At 41.4% G+C, this 20,489-nt stretch overlaps 1 protein-coding gene across 2 annotated transcripts; it reads right to left on the bottom strand.

Moving 5' to 3' along the window:
* Positions 1–6,405: 6,405 nt before the first annotated feature.
* On the bottom strand, positions 6,406–19,038 carry smox (spermine oxidase). 2 transcript variants are annotated; one of them, XM_077246415.1, is made up of 8 exons: positions 18,865–19,009; positions 16,922–17,049; positions 12,855–13,089; positions 12,503–12,729; positions 11,453–11,626; positions 9,849–10,548; positions 8,171–8,331; positions 6,406–6,923 (listed from the first exon to the last, which is right to left on the bottom strand). In XM_077246415.1, exons 3-8 carry the CDS (start codon positions 13,060–13,062, stop codon positions 6,771–6,773), a joined length of 1,623 nt encoding a protein of 540 aa, XP_077102530.1. In that variant the 5' UTR covers positions 13,063–13,089; positions 16,922–17,049; positions 18,865–19,009; the 3' UTR covers positions 6,406–6,770. The 2 variants fall into 2 exon arrangements, with proteins under 2 accessions (XP_077102530.1, XP_077102529.1); XM_077246414.1 differs by lacking the exon at positions 16,922–17,049 and having other exon boundaries at positions 18,865–19,038.
* Positions 19,039–20,489: the final 1,451 nt, after the last annotated feature.

The raw sequence follows: 20,489 nt of genomic DNA, 5'->3' as shown, positions 1-20,489 counted from the left end.
TCTCAAAGTTGGGTTGGGATCATAAAATAGCTTTTTCGAATATCGTTATATTTTCGCGCAATTCGATGTGTTGCCTAGTATATTTGACATAATTGACGCCGCGCCTACTATTACAGATCGCGCAGCAGGGTATTTTCCTGTCAAGGACACAAGGTGTATACTTTTACATGTTACGTTGGGCGACGTTCCTCTCGTTACTTTAATTTAATGCAATTACATGTTGTTAAATGAGCTTATTCCAAGCACGCTGTATCTTTTTATGGGCATGAGCGATGCTCAATTTACAAATGAATCACTCTTTTGAGTCGATTCTGTTCAAAGACTTCATCAAACAAGTTGGCAGATCTGTCTAAATCGGTTCGCGAATCAGTCTGAATGATCTGTTCAAATCCTCACGCACTGAATCGTCTGAAGCGCGTTCAATCACACTCGACTCGGATTCGTAACAGGAAGATTTAAGAACATCAAGAGCATTGGATGAAGTGGCCGTGGATCTACAGTTTGGTCTAGTGAAAGCAAATTTGCAAATGCATCATATTTTTGCCAGCGATGAAGATCTTTATTAGTTGAACATCTTCGTGTGCTGTCTGTGAATTATTAATTCCACAGGACAATACATTTGATTTCATTTCATTCAGGTGCTACCATTGTGTACAGTTTATGAAATGAACACCCGCCATCCCACGGTAATGTGTGTGTATCGCGCAGGGGCATAGTCACACGAATAGTTTACATTGATTGAAAACTAATTTGTTTAAAAAGGAGGAGGCTATTGCCCGTAAAGGCAGGTTCACATAAAATCATTATGACAGTATTTTTTGATCTAACGAGCATCTGGTTTGGCGATGCAAAAACGTATCGGTTACCTAACGTAACCTCGGTTCTCTCTAGAAGAGGGAACGAGTATTGGGTAAGTTAGCTTACGCTACGGGAAAGATTCATCTTTTCGAGATATTGAAGCCAAAAAATTATCCTTAATTTTTGTATCCATTGTCAACGCAGTGCAGTAGCTAGCAGAAATAGAGCAGGCTGTCTAGCGTGCTCAAAGGCTGCCCTGCGGGAACTGCAGTCACGTCCAATCAAGGGCGCTCGCGCCTTCACGGCGTCAAAGCCCGCCAGTGTGGGCGTGGCTTAGCGTATATAAGCAGGGCTCGTAGGCTGTATTCTCTGGTTTTCATCGACTGAAGCGAAGATGCTCGTGGCGCGAGCACGGCAGGTTACGCAATACTCGTTCCCTCTTCTAGAGAGAACCGAGGTTACGTTAGGTAACCGATACGTTCTCTTACGAGAGGTTCTCTCGTATTGCGTAAGTTAGCTTACGCTACGGGAACCCTTTGTCAACGCCGTGCGCGCCAAGCATCCACAATGAGTCCCAGGGTTTTCCGGGGAACCCAGATACGCGGGAAATAAGGCGGCCAGCAACGCGGGCCAGCACTTTTACATAAGCACTCATAGGGAATACAGAGCGGTGATGCCGGTCTGCATAAGCATATAGCACATACCCAATAGTGCAGCTCAACCAGAAGAGCTAGTATACGTGAGAGTTGCCTGCGAATGAACAGATCTGGACAGAACGTACCTCTCACTTAAACTGACAGAAGTTTTGCAGAGCGGGAACTTCTAGGTTATAAAACCTGACAATGGTGGATGGGGAGGCCCAGCCCGCCGCCACACATATGTCGGGAATAGAAATTCCGCTGGACCATGCCCACGATGAGGCCATGCCTCTGGTGAAATGAGCCCTGATGCCCAGGAGGCATTGCAGACCTGTCGACGCGTAAGCGGCTGCTATAGCGTCCACAATCCATCTGGATAGGTTTTGTTTCGAGGCGGCGAGACCCTTGGTGCGCCCACCAAACGAAACGAAAAGCTGCTCCGAGCGCCTGAAAGGGGCGGAGTGCGCAGTGTAAACCCTCAGCGCCCTGACTGGACAGAGGAGATTAATGTCGCTCTCGTTATCGGATGAAGGGAGAGCCAATAGAGAAATGACCTGCGCCCTGAAGGGAGTGCCTATCACTTTAGGAACATAGCCGTGTCTAGGTTTGAGGATGACTTTTGAGTCATTTGGCCCGAACTCGAGACACGCGGCGCTGACAGACAGCGGGTGTAAGTCCACCACACGTTTCACTGATGACAGGGCTGTCAGAAAAATGGTTTTGAGTGATAGGTACTTTAACTCCACGGAGTCTAGTGGTTCAAAGGGGAAAGCTTTCAGGGCCTTGAGGACCAACGAAAGATCCCACATAGGAACTGACGGGGGGCGCGGAGGGTTCATCCTTCTGGCTCCTCTAAGGAAGCGGATGACAAGCTCGTTTTTTCCTAGTGACCGGCCGCGTGTCGACTCAGCAAACGCTGCAACGCCGGCGCATAGACTTTGAGTGTGGATGGGGACCTGTTAGTGACAGCCGCGTCAGCTCCGGGAACCAAATCTGATTCTCCCAGCGCGGGGCTATGAGGAGCACCGAGTGGCGCGTTTCCCTGATTCTCTTGATTACCTGCGGTAGCAGAGAGATCGGAGGGAAAGCATATAGCGGGAGGCTGGGCCAAACCTTTAGCGCGTTCTCGACCGCTATCATTTCCAGACAGTTTATGTGAAGGAGCTTATCCTGGTCTGATCACAGGCCAAAGACCGGTCTGCCCTCGAAGAGCGCACCCCAACCTGAGTTGGACGTATCTGTCGAGATGACCTTTCGGTACGAAACCGCTCCAATCATCACACCCTGCTGATACCAGTCGGCTGTTAACCAGGGCTGCAGAGCCGTAATACAGGTCTGAGTCACTCTGATTCGTTTGCAGTCAGCAGCCCAAGCTCGGCGAGACACACAAGCATGCGCGGCCGACAAGGGCGGATGTGGCTCTGCAGGCCTTGGACGGGAGGGCAGGCCTTGAGCGCCATCTCATGGAGGGCGGGCAAAGGTGCGCTGCGACCGTCTCTTCCACAGGGGGAATGGCAGAGTATCCTTTCTCGGCGGCGCCGTCCACTTGGGAGAGCGACGCGGAGAAGTGGGATTGGAGCCTCGTGGAGAAAGGTGCATTCCACGACTTAGCCAGTTCTGAGTGAAGCTCAGGAGGCGCATCAGCTCAGCGTTCACTCAAGCCCGGGTCCGGCCGGATTCCTGGATCGAAGAGCCGGAGGAGTGGTGAGAGCCCGACCATTCCTCGCTGTCCGATGCCAGGATGGAACAGCAGTCCTTTGTGGCCTGTTCCTCGGCCTCGTCATCAGAAGCGACGGCAGTGCGGCACGTTGGCGGCAGCTGCGCGTCGGTGAGGGGAGGTGGAGAAAGCGAGAGTGAGGCTCAAGTGAGGGAATCCGGCGAGCGCGTCACGGTGGCCACAGGCTCCGGCATCCTAGGGGAACGGCACTTCTTTTTGAGCGGTCCCGCAAAGGGTGGAGTGGGGTTGAATGCTTCGAGTCGAGCCCGCAGGGTCGACATCGGAAGCGTGTCGCAGAGCTCGCATCCTCCAGACGAGAGGGCGAGGGCTGCGTGTTCCTGGCCCAGGCAGAGAGCGCAGATCTCGTGGCGGTCTCCATGGCTGAACGTGGCTCCACACGAGCCGGAGGAACTGCGAGGCATCTTGAAAAAACGCTCGCTGCTCTTTTAGAGTGATCTTTTAGAATAGAAAAGAATACGTCGCCGGATAGCGTAGCTCGCACGGATGGCTGAAGGTGGCGTAGACAGCCGTCTTCTTCTAGCGCTGTCCTGGGCTGGTTTGTCGCTTCCTCGACGGCGGCGGCTTCTCTCAAGATCCAGCGATGCAAGAGCTTCGCTGAAGAGATGAAAATCAGAGAATACAGCCTACGAGCCCTGCTTATACTGTATACGCTAAGCCACACCCACACTGGCGGGCTTTGACACTGTGAAGGCGCGAGCGCCCTTCATTGGACGTGACGTCACATTGGGCTCAGTGGTAGGCTGCTGCATCTCCCGCAGGGCAGCCTATGAGCACGCTAGACAGCCTGCTCTAGGTCTGCTAGCTGCTGCACTGCGTTGACAATGGATACAAAAATTAAGGATCATTTTTTGGCTTCAATATCTCGAAAAGATGAATCTTTCACGTAGCGTAAGCTAACGTACGCAAAACGAGAGAACCTCGTAAGAGAACGGACTGTAGCTACGTTGTGCTTATTGTTTTTTTCTTCTTCCAATTAGCCTACAATGTAAAAAAAAAAGAAAATGACGAAAACATGTTACTTGTTCAATTAATAAAAAGTTTGTTTGATGACAAATCGCTAAAGATGAAATTGGCCTCCCTTTCTGTCATTGTGAGTGTCCTTTTTTTTTTTTTTTTTTTTACGATATTCGACTTTTGCTATTCTATTGTCGAATGGCATTTTTGGCAGAAATTCACATCCCTACACGAGGCGAACTATTCTCAAAGACTTACTTTCAGTCGTTATTTGGGTAGCAAACATATTCTGAATGCCTTCGGCAGAATTCAAATGAGCCATTTTAATCTAGATTAATCTAGATTAATTCCAAGATTACAGTGAGATTAATCTAGATTTAAAAAAATGAATCTATGCCCACCTCTTATATATATATATATATATATATATATATATATATATATATATATATATATATATATATATATATATATATATATACAGGTCCTTCTCAAAAATTTAGCATATTGTGATAAAGTTCATTATTTTCCATAATGTAATGATAAAAATTAAACTTTCATATATTTTAGATTCATTGCACACCAACTGAAATATTTCAGGTTTTAATACTGATGATTTTGGCATACAGCTCATGAAAACCCAAAAATCCTATCTCAAAACATTAGCATATTTCATCCGACCAATAAAATAAGTGTTTTTAATACAAAAAAAGTCAACCTTCAAATAATTATGTTCAGTTATGCACTCAATACTTGGTCGGGAATCCTTTTGCAGAAATGACTGCTTCAATGCGGCGTGGCATGGAGGCAATCAGCCTGTGGCACTGCTGAGGTGTTATGGAGGCCCAGGATGCTTCGATAGCGGCCTTAAGCTCATCCAGAGTGTTGAGTCTTGCGTCTCTCAACTTTCTCTTCACAATATCCCACAGATTCTCTATGGGGTTCAGGTCAGGAGAGTTGGCAGGCCAATTGAGCACAGTAATACCATGGTCAGTAAACCTTTTACCAGTGGTTTTGGCACTGTGAGCAGGTGCCAGGTTGTGCTGAAAAATGAAATCTTCATCTCCATAAAGCTTTTCAGCAGATGGAAGCATGAAGTGCTCCAAAATCTCCTGATAGCTAGCTGCATTGACCCTGCCCTTGATAAAACACAGTGGACCAACACCAGCAGCTGACATGGCACCCCAGACCATCACTGACTGTGGGTACTTGACACTGGACTTTCGGCATTTTGGCATTTCCTTCTCCCCAGTCTTCCTCCAGACTCTGGCACCTTGATTTCCGAATGACATGCAAAATTTGCTTCCATCCGAAAAAAGTACTTTGGACAACTGAGCAACAGTCCAGTGCTGCTTCTCTGTAGCCCAGGTCAGGCGCTTCTGCCGCTGTTTCTGGTTCAAAAGGGGCTTGAGTTGGGGAATGCGGCACATGTAGCCCATTTCCTGCTCACGCCTGTGCACGGTGGCTCTGGATGATTCTACTCCAGACTCAGTCCACTGCTTCCGCAGGTCCCCCAAGGTCTGGAATCGGTCCTTCTCCACAATCTTCCTCAGGGTCCGGTCACCTCTTCTCGTTGTGCAGCGTTTTTTGCCACACTTTTTCCTTCCCACAGACTTCCCACTGAGGTGGCTTGATACAGCACTCTGGGAACAGCCTATTTGTTCAGAAATTTCTTTCTGTCTTACCCTCTTGCTTGAGGGTGTCAATGATGGCCTTCTGGACAGCAGTCAGGTCGGCAGTCTTACCCATGATTGCGGTTTTGAGTAATGAAACAGGCTGGGAGTTTTTAAAAGCCTCAGGAATCTTTTGCAGGTGTTTAGAGTTAATTAGTTGATTCAGATGATGAGGTTAATAGCTCGTTTAGAGACCCTTTTCATGATATGCTCATTTTTTGAGATAGGAATTTTGGGTTTTCATGAGCTGTATGCCAAAATAATCAGTATTAAAACAATAAAAGACCTGAAATATTTCAGTTGGTGTGCAATGAATCTAAAATATATGAAAGTTTAATTTTTATCATTACATTATGGAAAAATAATGAACTTTATCACAATATGCTAATTTTTTGAGAAGGACCCGTATATATATATATATATATATATATATATATATATATATATATATATATATATATATATATATATATATATATATATAATCCGGAAGACCTAACTTTAGGAAGTTAGTTCAATCATATTTCATAGGTATGCTCTTTTGTTTAAAAAAAAAAGACATTTTAATAATGAATAATAAACAGAAACAGACTTGGAAAGAAACTTCATGCTTATGCACATTAACACTTTATTCATATCGTCTTTTTTTCCATTTTTAAAGACATAACATTAAATACAGAAGGCACTTACAAAAATTGTTAAATTATAGAAACATATTAACATGGATTAAAAATATTCAGAAAAATAAGGACCAGAGATAGCGCCACATGGCAGCCTTGTACAGTACATCTCAAGTAAAATCTACAGAGCGCTAATCTAAGTACAGTATAAAGAGGATTTATTGTTATTATTTTAATGCCCCTACTAGGTTTTCATACATAATTCAATCATTTAAAATACAGATAGCACATAACACAATTGTTTTTATCACTAGTACGTGGTTCTTGTATTTGTTGCGATTTGTTTATTTTAAATGTTAGGCTTTGTGGTTTCTGCATCGAAGGAGTACTGGTACAGATCGATTAAGCGGTTGGCCTCCCTCTGTCCTGACAACAAAGCACCATGGGTAGTGGAATAGTATTTTCTATGGGTGGCTTCCCCAGCAAACAAAACCTGTAGAGGCTTTGGATAGAAGTAAAGAAAATAACAACAAAAAGTTAGCTTGAAAAACATACAACAATACTGCCCTGTAAGCCCCAATAGACTATTTTTTAGCATTTAAGTCTTAATCTTTCCGAGATAGAAAAGTGAGGTCTACAGCCTCTTGTTCTTTTGTGCTGTGTACTCTGTGGGGTCAGACTGTTCCTTTCAGACATTTAATTGGCCTGAACATGTTTGTGTATGTATATGTGTGTGTGTGTGTGTGTGTGTGTGTGTGTGTGTGTGTGTGTGTGTGTGTGCGTGCGTGCGTGCGTGCGTGCGTGCGTGCGTGCGTGCGTGCGTGCGTGCGTGCGTGCGTGGGTGCGTGTGTGTGTGTGTGTTTTTTGCCCTTGGCCTTGTACAACCCAACATTCTCATCTGACTCAAATTTCAGTCTCAGCACTCCACAGACCAATATGACACATTTAAAAAACCACCACGCAAGCGACTTCGGTCAGCCTGAATTTAGAGCAGTCAAGGGAAAGTTGAACAATGGCAAGTGGTGAAGAGGCCATGTAAGTGGTTATAAACGAGATTCAAATGTCTTTGAGTAAAATAATACGAAACGAGTCTTATTCCTTGGAAGGTAACCTGCTGCCTTTGGTTTAATTGGCCGGTAGTTTAATTCAAGCTAATAGAAAGAAAGAAAAATAAATAAATAATTGAATATTTTTTTGCACTTATTAAGGGCAGCGATACTCATATATACTCTGTTGTTCCAAAAAGATACTGCATACATTTTGTTCTCTAAACTATAATAAGTGGCTATTGCAAAAATTGCTTTAAAATTGCAGTAAGCGATTTCTGAAAAACACTGTTGAAAATGGATCGGACTGAGCACCACAACACACCTGTACCCAATCAGCAGCAGAGGGCGTATACACTCATGATTGGGGAGGAGATTGAGTGAGCAAGAGGGAGATTTGAAGAACGGCAACTAACAATGAACTCTTGCTTGTATTTACTCGTGTACTATATGTTCATTTTTTATTCTTCCTTGTCGTTCGTTTGTGATCTTCGCTTTATTTTTTGCAAAGCATTATTTTGCTTAGCTTCAGCTATAAAGAGACATCCACTTTGGCATTGCGTGTTTGTGCATTTTGCGGGCGGAGCAATGAAGGGAGGCTTGTGTTTTGTTTTGGGTTGAATTCAAACATCAACAGTGATTCTCAGAAATCGCTTACTGCACCTGTAATAGTCTATACAACTCAGTGGAAATTTCAACTCACCGGAGCCTTAGTGTTCTTAATATAAGGCAGGGGCTCAGCTAGCCTCTCCACATCTCTGCCGCTGGAGCCAACTTGAGTGAATGAGTAAGAACCCCGGATATAGGGGTTACTGCCCCACGAGGAGCGCAGGATCCGCCTTGGCTTAGGAATATTCTGGTTTCCTGATGGAAGTCAAACATATGAAAATAAATTGACTAATTGATTAAAAAAGTAAATCTTTGCTTATTGTTATGAAAGTTTAAATTTTAGACACTTTTTTAAAAAGTGTTGTTCTTTTATGCTGATCTGTGTTTGTTTTGGTGGTGTGGATTTAATGGACATGTAAGGGAAGTTAGTCGTAGGTCATTTATAATGACAGAAATTAGGGGACCTTTTAATTCTTAGTGGTAAGGTGTGACTAAATCCAATTTCAGCACACTTATATAGGATTGGGGCAGATGGGAGGGAAACCTGCTGCGGATGAGGATAAAAAAAACTGACCTAGTTAACTGGCATGCCAGCCTGTTGACATCATCTACAGAGAATGTGTGCATTGACCCTCATGTCTGACTAAGTGTTCTGTCATGAAAGGGTTACAATGAAAGAGAAACCAGAGTTGTTTACAGTATAATCTTTCACACAATCCTGGAAAAATGTTGAGCCCTTGTCTATACCTTTACCCTGACTTTTAACATTTTTCTGTCATGATTTAACAAGTAGGTGCTTTCTTGTCACCGAGAAATATAACTTATAAGCATGACAATCAGACCGCATTAACTCTTTCCCCGCCAGCTTTAATTTTTTAAGTTGCCGGCCAGCGCCAGCATTTTTGATCATTTTCACAAAAAATTCATTCAACACTTAAATAAATTCAAATTCAACACTTGAATGTGGAAAAATCTAATAAAAAAAAAATAAACGTATAGAGCAAAAAGCAGAGAAAATCACGTTTTTGTCAAAGACTAAATCTAGATTAAAACATAGATGAAGTCGATCGAGTTCATCAACACCCCTAATGCACAGTCCTAGCTAGCTCGGCCTGGGTCGACATTTCATTCTGTAAAGTTATTTTACATATGTATCTGCTTAAATATGCTTGTTTCTGGTTCTTTTTCGTCTGTGTTTTGATCCAGAGATTCAATACTCTTTCAGAAGATGTGTCACAGCTACTGTATAACAGTGAAAACACAGAAAGCCAGAAAATGGTGATAAAGCGTTGTCTCATAAATTACGAAAAATTCTGTCAATGGCAGGGAAAGAGTTACTATAGCCAGTTAAATGTGCAAAACACTTAACTAAGTCTTAAACACTCTTTGTTTGGACAGCACATTTGATTATTTAATTGCTGAACCCCTACACGAATCTCCTCCTGTCACCTGGAAATTATCTACCTTGATTGTTGTGTATGTGCAGCTCTATCAGAGAGTCATAATAACAAAATGGGGGATTATAAGAATGAGGTAAAGGTATTGAAGAGCTAAATTAATTTAGCAAACAACACATTAACAATGGTCTTTCTGTTGAAGACAAACGGCAATAGAACTGTCAACACAACAGTAAGTCTTGGGGAGTCTGCAAATCAATCAGAGATCAGTTTAAACAAGATTTCACCCAAATACTAAGATTCTTGCATGGTATTGTGGAAACGTGTATAACTACAGTTAAAGACTTACAGTGTTACACTTGCACATATGCTGACCTGTGAACTGGCGTAGTAGTTCAGTGCATATCTCCGCCACAGTCTCGTCGTCACACCTTTCCATGCGCAGGGCCTCTTCACCGCAGATCCAGCCACTCAACATGTGGCCATAGCGCTCTGGCGGATAGAGCACATCAAAACTGCAGATCTTTCGATACCACAGCTCTTCTGGGTATGCCTGGCTCTCCAGTTGTGCCTCGTCTTCCCAAACAAACTGAATGCTTTTGCACTCGGGGCTCCAGAAGGGCTCTGCAAACTCCAGAAAGATCTTGTCAGTGGTACTAATGCCCAGTTTCTGGACGGCCTGTGCCTTGTCTTGTGGCAGGCCTGGGGAGAAGAGAGTCTCGTGAGCTTTCTTCAGGAACCCAAGAGAGGCCGTTACAATCACATGGTCTGCCAGCAGACACTCTGCGTCTTCGCATTCCAGACAGACTGGAGAAGGGCTGGGTCGTTGGTCCTGGTTATGGTCAGCCTGGTCGGAAATGTCCTCTGCATCCTGGGAGCTGCAGTTCCAATGGATGCGGCGGACAGGCTTGCTGAGGCGGAGGACACGACTTGGGATGTCCTGAGCCAGGATCTCAACGACTTTAATGAAACCAACAGGAATGACATGGTGAGCACCGGGAATCTCGGTCCACTCACCAAACTCGCTTAGAGACACTTCATCCATGCTGGGGGAACTGCTTTCACAGCTTTCCACCTGAGGCACAAAAGAAGATATTAAGAAAAAACTTGCTGTTAATATACTTCTGGGCACCAAAACTAAATATACTGAGTCAGATAATGTGACCATTTGCTTTATGTATAGCCTTCCATAGCTTTGTTTACTGTTTTCATACTTAACAACATTTACTCTAAGGTTACTGTTTCAAATTATGTTGCTCTAAATAAACACAAGCAGACATAGCCTAGCAGGCATATAAGCAGCTGAGTGTTTTTTCTTGTTCTGCCCCTTCTTCCCATAACCTCTAGTATTACAGGATGACATTCAATATCTGTCCTACTTTTCCCTCAATAATCCAAAGCTTTCAGTACTATAAGAATTTCTATGAATAGCCTGACCAAACAGTAATGTGAGACTTTTACAAAGAAGTTGAAATATTCCATGAATTGTGAATGCAAGCCCATTGTGAGTCTAAGTCAAAGTGTGGGAAATTATTATAACAGTAGTATTGTTGGAATCCACACCTCTACAAGTCTACAATTTTGCATTTCACAAAAGGAACTGTTAATATACTTCTTGGCACCAAAACTAAATATACTGAGTCAGATAATGTGACCATTTGCTTTATGTATAGCCTTCCATGTTTTACAACAGAGTGGGAAGTGAGCATGGCAGTAAGATTGACATCACTGTTGTTTTACAAAGGTGATGACACATGCAATGTGTTTCATGTTGTCATAGATTTGCAACAAATCTGCTTATTACAGGAATTCAGCTATTTCCTTTTGTGGCTTGTTAAGTAGATGGCGAATGTGATGCCAAACCTCTAATTTCAAAATCGGGTTCAGAGAGGAATATCTTGATTTTTAACTATCCTATGAGTAATCAAACCATGATTTGCTTATGAAAAATCTCTCTAAGACATTAATGCCCCGCCCACCTTGAGGTACTGTTGTAGCATAGATAACTTAAGTTTCTTGGTGCTTTCTGAGTCATAAGGATCAAGCATGATCTTCTTGCGCAACACATCTCGTGTGAAGATCCCCACACTGTTTTGACTCTCGGCTCCCACAGGCTTTCCGTTCTGGAAGAACTCCTGAGTCAGCTCGTACACCTGCTCAAAGGAGGTTGTTCGACAAGATTAAGAGAGTGAGATCCTAGTGTCATCAGATCATGGAGCTATCCTTACTACAAACAAGGGTTTAAGTGCATTAGTTACTCTAGATGGCATACACTATGGTAAAAATATTGCATTACTTTAAAGGGATAATTCAACTAAAAATTTAAATTCTGTCATCATTTACTCATCCTTTTGTTTTTCCGTAACCAACATTTTAAAGAATCTCAATGGTCAAACAGTTTTGGTGACCATTGACCTCTATTGTATGGGAAAAAACTAAGATTTATTAAAATATCTATGCTTGGAATGACATGAGGGTGTCTAAAAGGGGGTCTTTCATTTTTGGGTGAATTATCCCTTTAAGTGTCTCTATCATTTACTAGCCAAAATATTTGCTGTATTCATGAAACGGTGTGTGACACTAGATGCAAAATAAAAGAAATATTAAATAAATACTAGTCCCAAACTCTGAGAGAGAAATAGAAGGATAAAGGCACACTGTGAGAACAGCAGCTCAGGATGAGGTAACAACCACAGAACACATGCAGTGCTCATCGCAAAGGATTTTTTCTACTGGCCCGGATTTTTCCCCCGACCACTTTCAAAAAACGCATGTGACCACATTTGTAGTGGAAATGCTATTCATTTTGAAGGGGTCCGAGACTGCAGTAAATCACTGCATGCTCTTCGCGCTAGCTGCTTAATACAGATGGAAACAGAAATGCATCTTGGCAGACCACTTGTGATTGGATAACAAGGCGAAACTCTGCTATAATGTATTTATTTATTCAAGCCTTATCCACAAGAGGCTACACCAAAAGGTTCAAGCTTTGCTTGCACAAAACCAAGCACTCCGCTTTCTTCCATCACCTCATTGTACAGGTCACTGAACTCCTCCACCAGATCCTTCGGGATCCGCTTGCCGCTGTTGGTCTGGTAGTGGGCCACACCATTCTTGGCGTACAGACTGATGCGGCCAACACTCCTCTCCTCCTCTGTGGTGTGCTCCAGCAGCCCATTTTCCTCAGCCAGGTGGTAGATGGGGTTCCCATTTGCCCCATGTATCCAGGTTGCTCCAAGTTCCAAAGTGGTTTTACCTGTTGAGAGAAGGAGATAGGACATCTTGAAAATAAGCATTTTCTGATCTGAAAAAGTTGACGATGAATTTGGACTAAGAAAGAATAAAAAGGATGCTGTCAAATGACAAGACGGTTGTTCTCACCGTGCTGAATGCTTTGCACTCTGCCTCCAATACGGTCTGAGGCTTCTAGCACCGTGACATTGGTGAAGCCGTTCTCCAAGAGGGTTTTGGTGGCGGCTAGGCCGGCCAAGCCCGCGCCAATCACTACTATTCGAGGTTGTCGATGTCTGTGTAGGGCTCTACTAAGAGGATCATCAGTGCTGTCTGAAGATATTTCACAACTTTGCATGCCGTCCAAGCTCTTCTTCTAGGGAATCTGGGGAAGGGTGAAATGAGGAGAAACCATTATATCAAACACCAGGCCCTCCAGCAAGACTAATAAGAGATTATTCACAGGAAAAGAACGGATCAAAGATACAGAACTTAACATCTTCGAGCATGTGGTTCAAAGGACTGACTGCAACACTGTGTCTTTTCAAAGCACAACCTTAAATAACACTATTCACAAAATAAGGTGTCTTATCTCTAACCTCGTCGGTATGAGTTGAGAGTGATTATATCACTAATCCAGTGCTAAATAAAAACGAAGACAAAGCATAAATGCCGGTGAAGTGTAAATTTGATTCTCATTCTGTCTTCACCCATCTGAGGACACAGTGTCGGGCAGGGCAACAGACTCGCAACAACATACTAGAGAATGTAAAATGTCATTGCACAGAGTCCATTTGCACAAGTGAATGGAAAAGGTCTGTATGTGGCTGTGAAACTAATTACTCTGTGATAGGAAATGAATGTCCTCTTCTTTATTCCGTGCAGGCTTTTCAGGCAAGGTCTTCATATAAACACACCAGCTTACGTGTGACAGCCAAAAGAAAAAGAAACACCTCATGTTGGACAGACCTCATAAGAAAAGTTTATTGTTTTAAGGACTTGGATGTGGAAAGAGTGATAATGGAATATTGAAAGCAGGGTGTTATTATAGTGGACCAAATGGAACTTTTACTGTAATCTTTCCTCACTTCAGAGTGATGATACAACTAATACCCTTCTTTATACATGATCACATAACCACACACACTCCTTATCTGTCAACATTGTTATTGTACCCAGTAGGCACAGTCACTCATATGCAATGAGGAAGAGATTGACAACTGTGAATAAATTTAATTTGAATGAATGAGGTTGTGGCTACTATGCTCTCAGTACACACCATAATAACCTCCTGTTGGGAGTTTGCACAGGCCAAACTTATCAACACTGTGGCGAGCAGGACGAGGCCGAGGGCCGTGAGAGATACGAGACCGGTGCGTCGCGCAGGTGTCGCTCATTATCAATCACGCCACCAGCCTCGGCCCTCGGCCTTGTCCTGCTCGCCACAAACACTGTTTGTTATTAGACCGTGAAAAGGACAGTGACGCACAATGACAATCAGAACACTTATTATAAACCCCCGAAAGGTACTAGTTTGATGGCGGCATTGTGTGCTACTATATGAATGGGTTGTTTCCTTCATGAGAATTCTCAGCATGTGACCTCAACTGAATTTAGTCACACATTTTAAAGGGATACTTAACCCAAAAATGAAAATTCTGTCACCATTTAATCACCCTCATGTTGTTCCAAACCCATAAGACTTTTCTTCATCTTCAGAACACAAAGATATTTTAATGAAATCTGAGCGATTTCTTTCCCTCCTTTGACAGCTACGCAACTACCAACATTGGTGCTTCAAAAAGTTTATAGAGAGATAGTAAAACTGATCCATATGAATTGAGCAGTTGAGTCAATTTTCTGAAAAGACAAAATGACTTTATATTATGAACAGATTGAATTTAGGCTTTTATTATAAACATTGATCAGCAAACATAAACAGAAGCTCAACCATACCCACTTGATGCGCGGAAACAAACCTCATTGGTTCTTGCAGAAGCTCAAACGCGCTGCGTAACACACGAGAATGAACCTCATTGGTTCTCGCTAAAGCTCAAATGTGCTGCGTAACACACGAGAATGAACCTCATTGGTTCTTGCTGAAGCTCAAATGTGCTGCGTAACACACGAGAATAAACCTCATTGGTTCTTGCTGAAGCTCAAATGTGCTGCGTAACACACGAGAATGAACTTCATTGGTTCTTGCAGAAGCTCAAATGTGGTGCGTAGCACAGGAATGACCTCATTGGTTGTCACAAGTCAAGCAAGCCTACTTGAGGTTCCATTTACCATTTCTGATGTGTGTGTTGATTAGGCTTGGGTATGGAGTATCGAGTATCGATTGGAACCGGGACTAGCTTTGCGATTTTCCCGTTATCGTTCAAAAGTTTAAATTTCGATTCCTAGAAACCGCTGAACACCAACAAAGAAGCGTCCACTGGAAGTGTTGGCATAACCGAGCGAAGCAACTCGAGAGTCGTCCTAATGCTGCTAATAGCGCATCAAATTCGCGCCTACCGCGTCTACTTATACGCTTGAACACTTTGAATCCATTTGCGCGTCAAGAGCGAAATTGACGCACGTAAAAAAGGAGTTTTCGCGTCTATATAAACATGGACATTATAAACTGAAAAGCGGGCCTGTCCCCATTCCCGCCGCAGGAATTTTTTACACGCGTAACGCGTCTTTGCATTGAAATCACTCGCGGCAGACGCTCTATTCGCATCTGGTGTGAACGCAGCATCAAACTAAGGCATGGATATGTTCCAAAAGTGCTCTCGACGCCGTTCGGAGCACAGGTTATTTCGCTGGTTGCTCTCTCCTCGCCAGATGACGAAGGTTTTACAAGTTGTTTCTTATTGTTTATTTGCTATTCTGCACTAGGTTAGCCCATCAGTGGGAGCACGGTAACATGTTTAAGTACCTGCAGCATCATACACTCATGTGTAAATGTGTTTTCATGAGGTTTTCAAAAATAAAGCTCTCTTGAGGAAAGTGTACACCTGTGAAAATATATTCATAATTTATAATATTTATATTCAAGTTCATAGATTTGATATTTATATTGTAGTTGAAAACAACCCTGTGAGAAATTCATAGTAAAGTTCATAAAAAGTAAAAAGTTCATAGAATTAAAATTGATGGAGAAGGTTAGACTATTTCCTTCAGAAAAATCGTTGGTTAGCTAGCTCATTTAAAATATCCTAAACTTTTTTGACCCTGCCTCTTAAAAGAATCGGAATCGAGAATCGTTAGGAACCGGAATCGAAACAAGGAATCGGAATCGTTCAAATTCAAACGATGCCCAACCCTAGTGTTGATGCATGTAAATATGTGAATAAAAGCTTAAATTCAATCTGTTCAGTGTGATTCTGTCTCTTCACAAAATGTGGACTAAACTCCTCAATTAATATGGATTAGTTTTACGATCTCTTCATGAAAATTGTTATCTCTTTAACTTTTTGAAGCGTCAAAGTGATAGTTGTGTGGACTGTCAATGGGGGGACAGAAATTTCTCAATTTCATCAAAAATATCTTCATTTGTGTTCCAAAGATAAACGGTAGTCCTAAGGGTTTGGAACGACATGAGGGTGAGTAATTAATGACAGAACTTTCATTTTTGGGTGAACTATCCCTTTAAAGCCTTGAATATAAGCAGGCTTTAAATATGGCTGAACAAAAACAAAACTTAAGATAGTTGAAATACATTTTATGAACAAATGGCACAAAGTTTTACAATGATTACAATCGATTCCACCTGCAAAAGCAACCAGTGTCAGGGGAAAATAGCAAAACATCAAACCTTATCCTGGCTAAAACATGTTAAGTAATATGTGTGTAATAAGGATTCAGTTAAACACAAACACGATTTTGTTACTCTGAGCTTCAGACACAGACAATACAGTGAAGCAAGCTGGAAATTTCTCAGTGTGTGGCCTACAGCTAGAAAAACAACTAGACTATAGGGAAGCTTTGCGGCTGCATATCCAAAATTACAGATTGAAGGCCTTTTTTTCAGATTCAAATATTTAAGATGCTGACCTTACACTATATTTGTAATTTCACTTATGACTTCAGCAAAGTCATGCTTCTAAAGCAGCTCCTGTAAAGTTGGTTAGTGGCAGCAGTGTTAGAATGGGAAGTGCCTGATTCATGGATTAATGCTTATCTAGAATGGGTCCCTTTAGCGAATGTGAGAGTGTGATGTCATCATGTACCTGTAGGTCAAGGAGACATTTGCTGTTGAGCTGAGAGAAGCAGTGAGGCATTTATCAATGACCCATAACCAAAAACTCCCATAGAAAGGACACTCTACAGGGAGGTGGAGAGGTTCTTTGATGGGGTCCTGAAATGGAAAGTTTTGGATAACCTCAGTGCAACTGCAGGTTCTAACCACACCCGTTCCAATCGTATGACGTTTAAGGTTAACCAGAATGCATGTGCAATGTTTAACAGACACACATAGTTGATAAAACTAGGGCTTTCTAGATCATGGAGCAAATCAGAAGTTGCTGAAGGCATTAGAAACAGCTGTACCAAATAAAACATAGCTACAGACATTCACTTTTTTTTCAATGCAATGGTCATGGTTGAGAAGGTTTGTGTACGAAACACTGTATGCATGAGAAAGTCCTTGCCTTGTGGTGCATCTGTTTTTTTCAAGGCAAAGGCCACATCTTGTGAAGTCAGGATGAGGCCATAACAGATAATGAGATAATGTTAGGCATGGTTTCCATTGTTCTAATCCTACATTAGATGACCTATATAGCCTAGTGCTTCTCAAACATTTTTTTTTAACAAACACTTATGTTCCTTGTTAGCATCAACTAGAAGTTTTGATGTTGAGGACACTGTAACCCGTTTCCCATGAATAGGGTACTGTGGTTTTTGGATGTTTAAATATGATCTCAAAAGTCTTAAGACTCTTGGACAAAAATTCTGATTTAACAAGTTTGCCATTTCTGAACAATGGTATATGTTTGAGGCTTCTCCACCTGGTGATTTTGACTTCATTCATGTGTTTAGAAAGCAGACTGAATTAGAGACATTGCCTAATATAAAAGAGAAGTAACAGATATATCTTGAAATTCTTCCTTTTGAGCAACCTTAAATTGCATTAATTTCTAACACCACTGTGGCTCAAACTTTATTTTGTTGAACTACAGCCTGAAGCAATAGTACTTATTACAATAGTAAAAAAAAACTCTTTTCACCTCCAGCCATTGTGGATTTGAATGTGATCCTTGTAGAAGTATAATAACCACACAACACCGCATGTCCTGGCTCCTCACTTGCCACATATAAGGGTGGGCTTTGGGGACTCACACACTCTACATGACCTTGAAATCACAACCTAGCCTACATCCACATAATACCTGCCCCTCCATTCACATATTGTAAGACAAAGTTTGTCAGCACTGTACAGTTTCCCCCTTTATCCCACTCCCCATCATCAACATGGCTTATTGATTGGAATTGTTAGAAACACTTGCACTCCAAATACAGGAACTGAAGCCGGCCGAGGAATCTCTATCCTGGTGGGATACAATTTTGTAGCTTAGGTTTTGATAATTACAGTCAGTTAGGCCTATCTATTACCCTATTATTAATTTTATGCTCATTTAATATGTATATCCTACGATAAAAAAAAAAGCTGTGCGTTCATAAAACCCCGAAGCACTGGGGCATTTGATTTGAGATAAGTGAAGTTTGGCTGCTGATAAAGTAGAAGCACAAAGTGCGTCCAGAAGAATCAGCGCTGCCACGTAACTACATTAACGGGCGAATGGCCTCCAGTGATACGAAAATAAATGTCAACCTATGACATTTACCAAATACTCTTTTCATAATCAACCTTTACTGTATTCAGATGACTGGGCATTTCCTATTATTTATGTACCAATATAACAGCGCATTATAGGCAGTTGAATTAAAACTGAACTGTGACAGACGACTGCGCTTAAGGAAAAAAAAATAACGGTGAAAAAAAAAACACTGAGAGAAACACGTTCTGTCCAATGTGAAAACATTGCTCAGTCCAGCGAGTCCGTTTTGTTTACAATTGTAATTCACCGTGTCTCCGTTACAAAACACATCATTAAAACACTCAATACTGTAGCGGTAAAACACACGCAGGCATCACATTTAGTATGGTCTTTACCTGACTTTATCGTCTTCAGCGTAAAGCGGAGAGCGATCCTCTGTTCTTTGTATAGCCTATTCGCAGCGTTTCGCTTTGTATTTATGTCTTGAAACCAGAAGCAGCCAGTTTAGCTGATGCCGCTGCCTCCTCGCTGAATAAATATGAGGATTTGTGACGTACCGCCACGAAATCAACACCGGCGCTCAACCGAGTCTTGGCGTGACTCACTGTTTGCAACAGACAGGGGCATTTGAACTACACACAAAGCCCATCCTTTCTGTAGTGATGATGAGAGAGTAGCCTATACAACTGGTTTTGTTCAGTCTTGTTAGATTACGCCAGACGCCTATCCTTAAGCAAACAAAATAAATTGGCTGGTTCTGGATGAATCAATCAAAAATTTCAAATGATGTGTTCTAGCCTAAGAATTAGCCTACTTTTAAGTCATTGGCTATCTGTGATATACAGATTAGTTAATGTCTAAATGAGTTAATGCTTCTGAAGTTATTAAATGCAATTCATTCAAATATGTCATTTAATACCATGTAAAAAGTGTATAGGTTCAATAGAATCAATGAATAGAATCAATAAGCTATGTCAACATGTTTTTACATTGCTCTAACTCATCAAAATAAGTTAAGCAATTTTAAGGTTTTTTTTATGTTATACAAGAATCAACTAATTTTTTAAGACTTAAAAATCCAAGTTGATTGTAGGCTATACTTAAAAATGAAAGGCAGGAACTTTTTTTACAGCCTACTTTTATGATTAACATATTTTTAGTTTCAGAATTTGAATATTTGTTGAGGCTATAGTAAATTATAGAAACATATTTAACAATCAAATATTTCACTTAAATGATGTTTGTGAAAAAAAATTTGCCTTGATTTTTTTTTGGATTTTCTTTTAATAGCCTAATGAATAGGTTGGCACACATGTACAGGTGTATTTTAAGATGCAAGGAAAATATGTCATTTGCTATGTATTAATATTATATATATATATATATATATATATATATATATATATATATATATATATATATATATATACACCACATTTTTTGGGCACAAAATTATATAAACAGTTCTTATAACAATTGCAAGAAAAAGACAATTCAATAAAAGTTATAGCTGATATTTGTATTTTCTGTTCATAGGGTTATTTCTGATCATTAATTTGCTCAAAGACTATTTCTGACCCAACCGCTGATGGAATCCACAGAAGACAGTAATATGGTATTATTGGGTACAAGATGTACTTTTAAAAGGCTAAATGCAACCTTTGAGACTATTTTAATCAAGTGGCAAACTTATCTGAATGCATATTTGTCTCTTTAAAGGGTTTAGTCCCATCAGACTTTGCTCATTTCTCTAGCTCTCATCTCTAGTTGTTCTAATATCAACAGTTTAGTAGTTTCACAACTTCCACAGGTTCAATAGAACACGGTGTCCTTGTTGTGATAAAATGTTGGTTACTTCCTTTGTCATGTCTCTAATTCATTTTCTGATTCGATTATGCAAATATATTATACAAATGCAAATACAACCTGATAGTGATTTAGTTCTGGATACTTTGGTTTATGCATTTATCTAATCATACAAAGTACTGTAGTCTGTTCTTTGTACATTAGGTTTTTCCTC

The sequence above is a fragment of the Siphateles boraxobius genome, unplaced genomic scaffold (assembly GCF_051911475.1).
Source record: "Siphateles boraxobius isolate OS27281-9 unplaced genomic scaffold, OSU_SipBor_1 29, whole genome shotgun sequence".
In the NCBI taxonomy this organism is placed as follows: Eukaryota; Metazoa; Chordata; class Actinopteri; order Cypriniformes; family Leuciscidae; genus Siphateles; species Siphateles boraxobius.
This window is presented reverse-complemented; position numbering and strand designations above follow the sequence as displayed.

Bases quoted from the DNA above. Each gene is read 5' to 3' on its own strand.
- smox (XM_077246414.1), bottom strand. From the start codon at position 13,062: ATGCAAAGTTGTGAAATATCTTCAGACAGCACTGATGATCCTCTTAGT. The intron at 12,730-12,854 runs GTGAGAACAACC...TTCTCTCAACAG, and splicing joins AGTGCAAAGCATTCAGCACG to GTAAAACCACTTTGGAACTT. The intron at 6,924-8,170 runs GTGAGTTGAAAT...TTCTATCCAAAG, and splicing joins TTAAGAACACTAAGGCTCCG to CCTCTACAGGTTTTGTTTGC.